This window comes from Borostomias antarcticus (genome assembly GCF_949987555.1).
Source record: "Borostomias antarcticus genome assembly, chromosome: 4".
NCBI classification, from domain to species: Eukaryota; Metazoa; Chordata; class Actinopteri; order Stomiiformes; family Stomiidae; genus Borostomias; species Borostomias antarcticus.
In genome coordinates this window covers 26,437,026-26,451,366 of record NC_140237.1, presented here as the reverse complement: position 1 = coordinate 26,451,366, position 14,341 = coordinate 26,437,026, and the positions used below count along the sequence as shown (strand labels likewise).

The window sequence follows — 14,341 nt, the reverse complement described above, 5'->3', positions numbered from 1 at the left end:
CTGGGTGGTATTAGCAGGAGAGGAGTGATAACGTTGGGGTTCATGTAATCATTATGTTTTGTCATCTTTGGCTTCACCCACACGGATGTTTGCTTAAGCTGAGACAGTGTTAGCGTCGACTTCACCGCTTAGCAGATGACAGACATACAGACATTTGTAACGATGTGAAGCGTGTGTGTATGTGTGTGTGTGTGTGTGTGTGTGTGTGTGTGTCTCGAGAGACTCACTCTGCCGCACGCAGGGCGTGACAGCGATGAAGGACATGACGCCGCAGAGGCCCAGGTTGGTCCAGAGCAGCGTCTTGTTGGACTGGCAGGCGATGGGGTGCGTGTAGTACTTGTACATGAAGTTGAAGGCCATGGAGGCGATGGTGTAGAAGAACAGGGTGGCGCACGTCACGGCCAGGTACCAGCGCTTGTTCTCCGCCGCCCCCGTCAGCCTGGGGGTCAAACACACGACCGACACTGAGCCACCATCCTCTTACTACACCCCTACCTGTCATCCTCTTACTACACCCCTACCTGTCATCCTCTTACTACACCCCTACCTGTCAACCTCTTAGTACAACCCTACCTGTCATCCTCTTAGTACACCCCTACCTGTCATCCTCTTAGTACACCCCTAACTGTCATCCTCTTACTACACCCCTACCTGTCATCCTCTTACTACACCCCTACCTGTCATCCTCTTAGTACACCCCTACCTGTCATCCTCTTACTACACCCCTACCTGTCATCCTCTTACTACACCCCTACCTGTCATCCTCTTAGTACACCCCTACCTGTCATCCTCTTAGTACACCGCTACCTGTCATCCTCTTAGTACACCCCTAACTGTCATCCTCTTACTACACCTCTACCTGTCATCCTCTTACTACACCCCTACCTGTCATCCTCTTTGTACACCCTTACCTGTCATCCTCTTACTACACCCCTACCTGTCATCCTCTTACTACACCCCTACCTGTCATCCTCTTAGTACACCCCTACCTGTCATCCTCTTACTACACCCCTACCTGTCATCCTCTTAGTACACCCCTACCTGTCATCCTCTTACTACACCCCTACCTGTCATCCTCTTACTACACCCCTACCTGTCATCCTCTTACTACACCCCTACCTGTCATCCTCTTACTACACCCTTACCTGTCATCCTCTTACTACACCCCTAACCCTTCAATCTAAACCTCTGTCTAGGGATGCACCGATATTAACATTTTGGCCGATAGTATACTGATAACAGATATTAACATTGCTATGGCCGATAACCGATATTTACCGATGTCGATATGATCTATATAAAAACAGGTTTCTATGGTAATCAAATGTTATAAATACTGAAAAACACATGGAAACACTGTCTCTATTTCCAAAACATTCGGAAAAGCTGATAAATCATAGATTTACCACATTGTTTCCTCTAAAAAACAACATACAACAGCAGCTAGACAGAAATAATTATCGGTTGTTCACATTGGCGCTGTTTTGCACATCGGACCGATACATATAAAAAAATGACTAACATCAGCCGATAGTGATATGATTGCCGATATATTGTGCATCCCTACCTCTGTCCTGTATGTAACAGGTATAGTACAGCCTGACAATGACATTTCTGGAACATTTATTGGATTATTATATTGACTGGTTCCTTATTGGTTTCTGACTGAATCAACACTTTATTGATTGCATTGACTGTTTTATTTTACTTATCTAAGGGTTGTGCAATATGTTTCCCTTGCTATTTATTTATTGTCTTCGTGTTGAGGATGATTGCGATGTCTGTCTTGTGACCTGCAGGACCAGCAGAGTCCACAACAAATTTCCCCACAGCGACAATAAAGTATGAAATGAAATGAAGAAATGCAAAAACAGCAGCGTGGACCGGCCCTTCTACCCCACAGCAGGGGGATGGAGAGGGGGGATGTGACTAAGGGATCCTGGTGCAGGAATAAGAGGATTCCCTGTTTGTCTTGGAACGGTTCCAGACAGAGAACATCTCGTTAGTCGCGTTGCTACAACGCTGCGTCGCCGGAGCCAGAGTCCAGCGCTGGGTTCGCCCTAACCCTAACCCTAACCTAGAGTCCAGCCCTGGGTTAGCCCTAACCCTAACCCTAACCTAGAGTCCAGCCCTGGGTTAGCCGTAACCCTAACCTAGAGTCCAGCCCTGGGTTAGCCCTAACCCTAACCCTAACCTAGAGTCCAGCCCTGGGTTAGCTCTAACCCTAACCCTAACCTAGAGTCCAGCCCTGGGTTAGCCCTAACCCTAACCCTAACCTAGAGTCCAGTGGTGGACCGGCCCTCCGGTCTGGGCAGCATGGGACCGGGGACGAGCTGACCAATCAGAGGACGCTCAGGGACAGGTGAGAGAGGGACAGGTGAGAGAGGAAAAGAGAGAGATGAGGAGATGGCGAAGGAGAGCAAGTAAGACAAGCGGAGAGATGAGAAGCAAAAGATGTGAAAGAGAAGATGAGCGAAAGAGATCAAGAGACAAACGCTCGTGTGCGCACACACACACACACACACACGCACACACACACGCACACACACACGGACACACACACACACACACGCACATGCACACACACACGCACACACACACGGACACACGCACACACACACAGCTAAAGTGAGGTGCGCAGGGGTAGCTGTGTTTGGAGGCCCTCTCTGAGGTAAGCAGGGATAGCTGTGTTTGGAGGCCCTCTCTGGGGTAAGCAGGGGTAGCTGTGTTTGGAGGCCCTCTCTGAGGTAAACAGGGGTAGCTGTGTTTGGAGGCCCTCTCTGAGGTAAGCAGGGGTAGCTGTGTTTGGAGGCCCTCTCTGAGGTAAGCAGGGGTAGCTGTTTGGAGGCCCTCTCTGAGGTAAACAGGGGTAGCTGTGTTTGGAGGCCCTCTCTGAGGTAAGCAGGGGTAGCTGTTTGGAGGCCCTCTCTGAGGTAAGCAGGGGTAGCTGTGTTTGGAGGCCCTCTCTGAGGTAAGCAGGGGTAGCTGTGTTTGGAGGCCCTCTCTGAGGTAAGCAGGGGTAGCTGTTTGGAGGCCCTCTCTGAGGTAAGCAGGGGTAGCTGTGTTTGGAGGCCCTCTCTGAGGTAAGCAGGGGTAGCTGTGTTTGGAGGCCCTCTCTGAGGTAAGCAGGGGTAGCTGTTTGGAGGCCCTCTCTGAGGTAAGCAGGGGTAGCTGTGTTTGGAGGCCCTCTCTGAGGTAAGCAGGGGTAGCTGTTTGGAGGCCCTCTCTGGGGCCAGATGGTTAAAGCGGTTCTGTGTGATTTACTGGGCACATTAATGCCGGAGAGACGGTTGAACAAGAGGTGAGAAGCAGTGATGGAAACAGAGATCCCCTCCTCCAGATGTGGACCAGCGTTATGAGTGTGTGTGTGTGTGTGTGTGTGTGTGTGGGGGGGGGGGGGCTGAGAGGGAGGGTGACTGTCCAGCTAGAGATTCCAGTAGAGTTTTACTGGACAAGAGTCATTCCTTATCCAGGCCTGTTGACAAGGGCATGATGCTCTAGCCCTGACCCCTAACCCCACCCACTCTCTCTTCATCACTGACCCCTGACCCCTGACCCCCACCCCCTCTCTCTTCATCACTGACCCCTGCCCACCACCCACTCTCTCTCCATCACTGACCCCTGACCCCCACCCCCTCTCTTTTCATCACTGACCCCTGACTCCCACCCACTCTCTCTCCATCACTGACCCCTGACCCGCACCCACTGTCTCTGCATCACTGACCCCTGCCCACCCCCCACTCTCTTTCCATCACTGACCCCTGACCCCCACCCACTGTCTCTGCATCACTGACCCCTAACCCCTGCCCACCCCCCACTCTCTCTCCATCACTGACCCCTGCCCCCTGCCCACCCCCCACTCTCTCTCCATCACTGACCCCTGACCCCTGCCCCCCCCCACTCTCTCTCCATCACTGACCCCTGACTCCCACCCACTCTCTCTCCATCACTGCCTCCTGCCCCCCCCACTCTCTCTCCATCACTGACCCCTGACCCCTGCCCCCCCACTCTCTCTCCATCACTGACCCCTGACCCCTGCCCCCCCACTCTCTCTCCATCACTGACCCCTGACCCCTGCCCCCCCCACTCTCTCTCCATCACTGACCCCTGCCCACCCCACTGTCTCTCCATCACTGACCCCTGACCCCTGCCTACCCACGTCCCTCTGCCTCTGCCCCGCCCTCCTCACCAGTTCTTGTTCCAGGTGTGGGCGAACGCTGTGATGAGGGTGAGCTGGATGAGGATGAAGGCAAATCCTCCAACCACTCCTACATAGTGCCAGGCTGATAGAGAGATGGAGAGAGAGATGGAGAGAGAGAGAGATGGAGAGAGAGATGGAGAGAGAGAGAAAGAGAGAAATGGAGAGAAAGAGAAAGAGATAGAGAGAAAGAAAGAGAGATGGAGAGAAAGAGAGAGAGATGGAGAGAAAGAAAGAGAGATGGAGGAGAGCGAGAGAGATGTTTGGGATAGATGGAGGGGTGAGAGAGAAGGTAAGAAAGAGAAGGATGGAGAGGAGAGAGAGAGAGAGATTAAAAGAAAGGTAAGAAGAGAAAGATGGAGAGGAGAGAGAGAGATTAAAAACCCAGCCAACAATCATCCTTTAGTCAATCTCACTGTACATGTCTATAAACTCTCCCAGATCTGAGAGGGCTTGTGTAAGGAAGAGATTTACTGCTCCCAGAACTACTGGAATCCAACCATAAATAGATTTACGGGCAAGTTGAATTACTGTGCAGGCTAAGCGCCACCGACACTGAATCTACAGCACCCCCTAGCTGGCTCCAGAGAGGGGTGCATCAATTCTAGAAGCTGTGTGAGACGTGACATGACTCACCATGGAGGAAGGACTCGGTGGGGATGAAGAAGGCAGCGGTGCACATTCCCAGCAGGAGGATGAACTTGAAAAACCAGAACCTGCGTTTGGACACAGAGCAAGCGGGGCTGGTTGAACCGGTCCCGTCCCCAGCGAGCGATGTCCAGGTGTGTGACCTCAGCTAAGGCTCAAGACCCGCTGACCGCCCTGGGCGGGGTAAGAGTCTTATGGGCAGATTAATACCAACGAGGGGGACTGTCTCCCAAAGCCTAATCCTCGCTGCGTTACAGCTCTAATCCACAATGGAGCAGTGGAAAGTGCTCTCAACACAGAGCTTAGAACAGAATAGGAGGTCAATGGCCCGGTAATACACCAAGATAGATTGTTTTTTATTTGTGCTATAGTGTGATAATTCACTCAAAACGTATTCTTTTGACGCTCTATCAACATGTGAATGGTGGATTAGAGAGGGAGCCCCTCTGATTAGAGAGGGAGAACTCTCACCCATTGTGAATGAGAGCTCTGACGTCCTGGCTGGACTTGACGTCGATGAGGAACAGCGCCATCATCAGGTAGAAGCAGGCGGTGCCGAAGCAGACCCTGTAGACGGCCGAGTATCCCACCAGCATCTCACAGTCCCCGCCGCCATGGGCCTCGTCACACACCATGTTGAAGAAAGGCACCTGAAAAACACACACACACACATTGAGCCGTCATACTCTCGTCTGCGTTGTGTTCAGTGGTTCGACCCGTATTGGGGGTGCAGCTCTTGTGAGGGTGAGGGTGAGGGTGAGGGTTAGTTACACCAATAGAGACATCCATCTCAGAGGGACTGTCAGCGCTCCTTTGAAGAGTGAGTTTCACCAACTACTCTCACGTTTCACCCGCTTACACATGCACACACACACACGCACGCACGCTCACGCACACACACACATGCACACACACACACACATGCACATGCACACACACACACGCATGCACGCACACACGCACACACAATATCTATGTCACCCATGGTAACCCTGTGTGTGTGTGTGTGTGTGTGTGTGTGTGTGTGTGTGTTTGTGTGTGTGTGCGTGAGTGTGTGTATGCGTGCGTGCGTGCGTGTGTGTGTGTGTGTGTGTGTGAGTGTGTGTATGCGTGCGTGCGTGCGTGCATGCGTGCGTGCGTGTGTGTGTGTCTGTGTGTGAATGTGCTCGCGCCCCGGACGGAGCGGTCAGGCCCTCACGTTCTCCCGGACGGCCTCGGAGACGGTGCGGGACAGCATGAGGCAGGACACGGCGCAGGCCAGGACGTGGAACAGCGTGTACATGAATCGCGTGCTGAACGATGACCTCACCGGAGGACAGAAGGAGCAGCACAGCGAGCACGGAGCTGGCCCACAGCAGCAGCACACCTGGGGACAGGAGCACACACACACACACCTCCTATCAGCATGAACACACACCTCCTGTCAGCATGAACACACACCTCCTATCAGCATGAACACACACCTCCTATCAGCATGAACACACACCTCCTATCAGCATGAACACACACCTCCTATCAGCATGAACACACACCCATCAGCATGAACACACACCTCCTATCAGCATGAACACACACCTCCTATCAGCATGAACACACACCTCCTATCAGCATGAACACACACCTCCTATCAGCATGAACACAGCCACACACCTCCTATCAGCATGAACACACACCTCCCATCAGCATGACCGTCTACACACTGGGGTCGGCCGCTTCAAGTCATCTCTGAAGAAGTGGGGCCTATCGGACAGTGCGGCATGCGAGTGTGGCGAGCCTGATCAGACTGCCGAGCACATCATCACCGGCTGCCCCCTATACAGCCCACCTTCAGAAGCCCCCTATACAGCCCACCTTCAGAAGCCCCCTATACAGCCCACCTACAGAAGCCCCCTATACAGCCCACCTTCAGAAGCCCCCTATACAGCCCACCTTCAGAAGCCCCCTATACAGCCCACCTACAGAAGCCCCCTATACAGCCCACCTACAGAAGCCCCCTATACAGCCCACCTTCAGACGCCCCCTATACAGCCCACCTTCAGAAGCCCCCTATACAGCCCACCTTTAGAAGCCCCCTATACAGCCCACCTTCAAAAGCCCCCTATACAGCCCACCTTCAGAAGCCCCCTATACAGCCCACCTACAGAAGCCCCCTATACAGCCCACCTTCAGAAGCCCCCTATACAGCCCACCTACAGAAGCCCCCTATACAGCCCACCTTCAGAAGCCCCCTATACAGCCCACCTACAGAAGCCCCCTATACAGCCCACCTTCAAAAGCCCCCTATACAGCCCACCTTCAGAAGCCCCCTATACAGCCCACCTTCAGAAGCCCCCTATACAGCCCACCTTCAGAAGCCCCCTATACAGCCCACCTTCAGAAGCCCCCTATACAGCCCACCTTTAGAAGCCCCCTATACAGCCCACCTTCAGAAGCCCCCTATACAGCCCACCTTCAGAAGCCGGCCCCTTTGACTTAGGACCGGAGACGAGGGCATGGCTGCACCACATTGAGTTGGCCATCTGATGATATACGAAAGAAGATCAGCATGTCCCCAGGAGAGGAACAGAGATACACTTCCAATCAGCATGTCCTGAGAGGAACAGAGATACACACTTCCTATCAGCATGTCCTGAAGAGAGGAATATAGAGATACACACTTCCTATCAGCATGTCCTGACAATCGGAATATAGAGATACACACTGTGATTCGGGCCTATGCTGAAGTCCTATCGTTCGTATCTGAACAGTGGTGGAAGTGAAGGTGAAACAGCAAGCCAAAGAAAATGGCGTCAACTGCTAGAGATGGGTGACCTGATACGATGCGCGTAACTTACACCACAACAACAGATGTTGAGCAGCGTACAGTAGGTGTGGGATAGAAAGATGATGGTTTCATCCATGTCACAGTGTTGAAGGAGGTGGCTGCTGGTCCGATATCAGACATCCTACTTTTGGACGTGTGTCTGTCTGGTCCGTGGTTGTTATGAAGAAGGTAGAGGCGGTGGGGTAGTGGATTAATCCCAATATCCCAAAAGCATTTGACTGGTTCTGATTCAGGTGAATCAGGGTTGAGGTGGGCTGGACATGGGCCAATCCCCTTTCATCCTGGGTTGAAAGCAGGTCGCTCAGGCTAACGCAGAGCATTCAGCTAATTACAGGACACTCCACAGATTAAAATGGAGACTTTGCCTCTCTGCTTTATGAATACACACATGGACCTAGTGTGACCGGAGTACTCTCGTCTGCATTGTATTCAACGGTTCACAGGGCAGAATTCGAACCCCCGTTCAACAAGCTCTACCGCTTGTGAGGCAGACGCGCTGACAACGTGTCAACTAACCCTAACCCAGACACGCTGACAGTTACACCAGTAGGGATGTCTCTCTTGGAGGAACTATGAGCGCTCCTTTGAAGAGTGAGTTCGTTTACAACCTTGACCAGTGCTGTCTGCACACTATGATGAGGGCGAAAACCAGACTGAAAAGTACGGTATCAAGGATACAATTTCCATCTAGAAAGTAATTTAACTGTTTGAATACTTTTTCTAGAATTGTACCTAAAAGTAGGAGGTTGGAAATCGGTTTAACATTTCTGAGGACTGAGGAGTCTAGGTTATTTTTCTTCAAAAGGGGTTTTACCAGGGCAGTATTAAGTGCATATGGGAAAAAGCCTGTACTGAGGGAACAGTTAACAACGGCTAAAGTGTCCTCAGACACATAAAATAGTCTTGAAAAACTTGGTGGGAATAGGATCGAGAGGGCATAAAAACCACATAAGTTGTGACACCACTTTTCTCAGCATCTCTGTGTCAACCGGTGCACACCAGCTCATACCACTGCTCAGTGGAGGAGTGTCAGCAAGAAAACATTTGGTCTTGTCTGGTTGATACTCATCCTAATGTCATTTATCTTATCTCTAAATATGCCACAAATTCCTCACACTTGGAAGTAGAGAACATGTTGACAGGTGTGTAGGGGGTGGGGTTTATGAGGCCGTCAATCATTGAAAAGAACACCCTGGGATTGTTATAGTTTCTAGAAATCAGTTTGGAGAAGTGATCTTTCCAAGCATTTCTTATTGCTTTATTAAAGGCATAGAGATGTTCTTTAAGATTATCATGTTGAACCTGCAGCTTTGTCTTCCTCCATATGTGCTCAGATCTTCTACATGTTCTCTTGAGTTGATTGATCTCATTATTGATCTCATTCCTCCATGGAGCTTTTTATTTGTTTCATAGGTGCTACAGAGTCAAGGCCAGCACTCAATTTGGTATTAAAATTGGTCACTTGATTAACATGTGAAAGCCCCACTTCCGGGATTGTTACCCTATTTGTGTTCATCATTATTTTGAAATTATCAGCTGTTACAGAGTTAAGAAAGTGTTTCTTAACAAAGCATTGTCATGATACTTTACGTGACAGGTTCTCTTTTTCTAAAGTTAGTAGAGCCATTTGTTTAATATCAATGGGGAGGTCACACAGAGACAAGTCTCTTTAACCGTAGCCCCTGCATTATAGAGCAGAATAGAATGTCTTTATTGTTCTGGTGTATTCAACAAAATTCAGGCAGCAAAGCAGAGCTCCTGTAAATAAAATAAATTTAAAAAGATAATATAAAGAATAAGAATATAAAAACTATGAAGTTATTTCATTGCAGAACTCAGTGTAATGATTGCCTTAGGGATCTTATTAACACCATATACAATAAAATAATGGAAATGGGCAGTGAGTTGGGTTAGGGTTAGGAGGGGGCAGTGAGTTGGGTTAGGGTTAGGAGGGGGCAGTGAGTTGGGTTAGGGTTAGGGGGGGCAGTGAGTTGGGTTAGGGTTAGGAGGGGGCAGTGAGTTGGGTTAGGGTTAGGGTTAGGGTTAGGAGGGGGCAGTGAGTTGGGAGGTGAAGGTCATCATCACTGCTCCTGAGATCAGTATGAACACAGCGGTCAGTCTGGGTTAGGGTTAGGGTTAGCTACTGGTCCACTCAGTCCTTTAATACTGGATTAACTGGTCAGAGATGTTGATCAGTGTTCTGGCTCTGAGGAACAAACGATCCCTTTCATTTGATCATGTTCAGTCTACAACCATAGATGTATGAGAGTTGTGCTTTATCGTAGATCAGGTAGGAAATTCAATCTCAGAAGTTTTTCAGATGTGAAATTCAGGCTATACAATGTTTTTCCTCAATATAAGGGTATGGACTGAATACAGGCTAGCTCCACTCTCGTTCCCCATAGCTGTGCCTGTAAAACCCCAATGGAAAAAGACTGGACCCTTAGATCCTGGGTGTGAATGGAGGGCTGGACCCTTAGATCCTGGGTGTGAATGGAGGTCTACTGCTGCAGGGCTGGACCCTTAGATCCTGGGTGTGAATGGAGGTCTACTGCTGAAGGGCTGACGCAGCCTCAGACTTTGTGGTGGAGTTTGATCATCTGAAATGTAACATCAACCCTAACCCATCCATCCAACCCAGCATGTCAGAACATCAACCCGTGCACCTCCATCCAACCATCATGTCAGAACATCAACCCGTGCACCTCCATCCAACCATCATGTCAGAACATCAACCCTAACCCATCCATCCAACCCAGCATGTCAGAACATCAACCCTAACCCATCCATCCAACCCAGCATGTCAGAACATCAACCCTAACCCATCCATCCAACCCAGCATGTCAGAACATCAACCCTAACCCATCCATCCAACCAGCATGTCAGACTGACTAGAGCAGAGACTCAGCAGCACCTGATAGCACTGGATCTCAAACAAACCAGGACAACAACGAGCCAGAACAAATTATCTAAGAATAAGGAACACAAAACCAGTACAATATCAGTCCTTACACTCGTTGTCTCAGACCTATTCAATCACAGTCATTACAGTTCAAGTAAACTCTACATAAACTAATTACATCTCAGTATCATGGATTCATGCTTCATTGAGAGATTATTCGCACCTATTGAAGATGGGAGTCAAGGCTATGTGAACGTGATATTGTACTAAGACCCCTAGGAGGTTATCCAGATGTCAGTCCAAAGCATATCTAAAATTGACCACTACCCTCTCTTTCTAGGTATGTCTTCAACGGTACCCCTTCGGCCTCCATCGTGGTCATACAGTCCCCTCATTCTCACCTGGTAGGCCACCATACTCAGGAAGTAGTTATAGGCACCCTTCTGGTGCATCCCTTGGCCAGTCGACATTGTGATTCTCTACTGTATATAGATGTGTCTGCTTCTCCAGTCACTCCTCTATATTCTGTCCAGAAAATCCCAATGCAGACAGGTGTCAGTTTTCATCAAAGTCTCTGTGAAGAGTACATTCTCACAGTCACCAGGAAAAAATCACTTCATAAAATAATAACTTGTATTGTATAACTAGAATTGTTTTGGTTTGTTTCTCAAACAGAAGCCTGACGGCAGAAAACGGAAGCTGTGAACGGCCTTGTGGGAGTCTGGTCCGGGTCCCAGCAGGCCAGCCGGGTGGATCGTCCTCCACCCTCCTCTCCTCTCGCTGGACTCTCTGGTCGCACTCATTCAACTGACCCCCTGGTCGCAGTGATTCAACTGACCCCCTGCTGCCCGGTCCTCAGTCCAACTGCTCCAGTCTCACTCCGCCGGCATCCGTTTCAATCCAGCTTCTGGGGGTAAAATATTGTTTTCCTGCCCGTGTCCCGTGAGCTCCGGGTCTGCGTGTGTTCCGGCCGATGCCAGGAGAGGTGGTGATGAATGCCCAGTAGCCCTCCCCCTCCCTCCCCCCTCGCTCAGATTAGGCTCCGCCAGAGAGGGGGAGGAGGAGGGACGAGGGGGAGGAGGGAGAGGGAAGAGGCGGGGGGACCATCTGTCCCTCCCCTCCCCCAGGGTCCTTGTTCCACACACACACGCACGCACACACATACACCACACACACACACACACAAACGCACACACACACACACAGACACGCCCCCACACACACACACACACACATACACACACACATACACATACACACACATACACGCACACTCATACACACACACACACACACACACACACACACACACACACACACAGAGGCACAATAGGAAGGGGCCACACGTGAGTAATCAAGTAAGTATGACAAAAAAGTAAGTACCGGCAATTCTGAGTGATTTTGAGATGTGTGTGTTGAGGATAATACACACACCCACTGCGCCTCGCCCAACTCTGCTGCTCTTCCTGATGAGACTTCCTCCATCATGGAAAGAGGCATCATCCATAATCCTCATCATCACACTCTGACCCAGAAACACACAAGCAGGGCGGACGCACGGCGGTCTGTGAGCCAGGAACACTCTGACAGTATACAAATATATACGGGACAGGACAGGACGACCTGATCATGTGATAGATAACACAGGAGACGCATATCTTCCTGTTTGCTCCCATCTGTGGATTATATAGCCTATAGCCTAAAAAACATAACAGACAACCAGATGCATGTTAAATATAAATGAAAACATGAAAACGGCTGTTTGCCAGACAGATAATAATGAGGGTTAGGGTTAGAGTAAGGGTGAGAGTAGCTGTGTGAGTCAGATTAGATTGAGGTCAATGTGTGAGCGGGCTGCCAGGATAATCTGTGAGTGGTTCAGTCCTCATCTCAGCCAGGGTGACCTTCAGTCCCATGTTCCCGCTGTGGTCCCATGTTCCCGCTGTGGTCCCATGTTCCCACTGTGGTCCGATGTTCCCACTGTGGTCCCATGTTCCCGCTGTGGTCCCATGTTCCCGCTGTAGCCAGACTTCCTAACCCGGGCCGGTCCGGGTGGAGGACCTCCGCTCGGCTGGGCCTCCCCGACCCACAGTTACTGAACAGTGAGTAATATTATGTCTGATCCAGAGCTGCTGGATGGCCTCTTCTATCCTCCTGACAATCCACCATGTCCTGATCATCACAAATACAAGTCTGAGTCAGTGACAAACACAGATACACAGAGTGAGACTGGGTTGAGCACGTAGCGCAAATGAGGCAAACACTAAAATGGACGCCTGCAACCTGCTGCGATGTGGAAACACGTTCTGATGCCCTGGTTCTTCACAGGAGCGAAATCAATGAAAGGCTATTTTCAGACATAGGAGCAAATGGCATAGAAGACATACAGTACGTGTCTATGTCTATCATCTGCTCAGAATAGAATAATCAACTACAGCAATGCTACCCACTCTAATCCCGTCCTTGCTCAGAGTGTAAGAGGCCTTGAGTAACAGAGGAAAGCCTCCTGTGAACTCTAGGATTAGAGGCTTGAGTTACTAACCCAGTGAATGAACTCCTGAGTGACGTGAATGAATGAATGTAATGTAGAGACACTAATAGCCAACAAAGCCTTTAGTACAGTAACAGTTGTAGGACCACTGACAAAAAAATAGCTAGAAATAGCCAAAGCTCTCTACTGATTTGTTATCTATCGATACTAAGATTGCAAGATAGAGGCATATCTGATCTCTGTGATCATCACAATCTCACAATCATCCCAACTGAAGCCTTTTGGATTGTGCTACAGATCAGGGCTGCGTTTCCCAGAGGCATCGTAGCGCTACGATGAACGCCGTAGCTTACGATGAACGTAGCGCTACGATACCTCTTGGAAACGCAGCCCAGGCCCATCGAGGGTTGGATATGGTTATATGACTGTATAAACTTTCACCAGGACACACAGGAATATCAACAGGCCTAATCAGATGTAGCCTTTATCAAACACGGCACAGTGGCACTGATTTTACACCCCAGTTGGTTCAGTCATAATTTTATCTAGCCCGTTTATGCTATTCAAGGACAATCAATCAATGGCACACTGTGAACCCCTTGATAGAAGCTTAGTCCTGATGTTCTACCATACAGTAAGACAAGACATGGGTCAATTACAGATACTAATAGAAAGAATAATTGCTTTGTCACAAAGTATTTTCAAATAATTAAATCAAATAATTTTATTTGAATAAATACTGTCGAATAGTATTCACTTCCCTGAAATACAGTACTCCATTTCATGTAAATATATATATATATATATATGTATAATATTTATATTACAATTATTTGGAAATAATTTAAAATACTCTGCTCACTGTAATTTGTTTTAGATTGTATTTTTGCTATATCTTATTCTTATTACCTCCGCACCAGCAACAGCTGGGTGAGACGTAATGTTTTTGTCAAAGAGAAGTAGCTGTGCGTACATCCAACCTGTGCTTTAGGCCAGGTGCAGGATAAACAATCTGAATCTATAAATGGAACAGGATATCCGCACACTGGATTATACGTAGCTCCAAACACTTTATTTAAGATACGTTTCGACCCCATATAATCTAGTGTGAAGACATCCTTTTCCATTTATGTAATGTTTTCGTGGCATGTGTACGACCATCCGTACTATACGTCCATATGTCCGTCTGTACGTCTGTCAACAGGACTACGCAAAAACTACTGCATTGATTTTCATGAAACTCAGTGGAGGGGTGTAGCATGGGCCACCTTAGAACCC

The 14,341-nt window shown here is 49.2% G+C and overlaps 1 protein-coding gene across 1 annotated transcript in view; it reads right to left on the bottom strand.

Annotated features, from left to right (window-relative positions):
* The window catches only part of serinc4 (serine incorporator 4), a gene marked incomplete at both ends in the record, with an annotated part of 18,801 nt that extends 7,759 nt beyond the window's left edge, over positions 1 to 11,042 (bottom strand). The window contains 6 exons of the mRNA XM_084436649.1: positions 228 to 439; positions 4,190 to 4,283; positions 4,835 to 4,914; positions 5,318 to 5,496; positions 6,045 to 6,212; positions 10,974 to 11,042. Coding sequence (XP_084292775.1) covers positions 228 to 439; positions 4,190 to 4,283; positions 4,835 to 4,914; positions 5,318 to 5,496; positions 6,045 to 6,212; positions 10,974 to 11,042 — 802 coding nt within the window. The remainder of the gene's footprint in view (positions 1 to 227; positions 440 to 4,189; positions 4,284 to 4,834; positions 4,915 to 5,317; positions 5,497 to 6,044; positions 6,213 to 10,973) is intronic.
* Between the last annotated feature and the right edge of the window lie 3,299 nt (positions 11,043 to 14,341).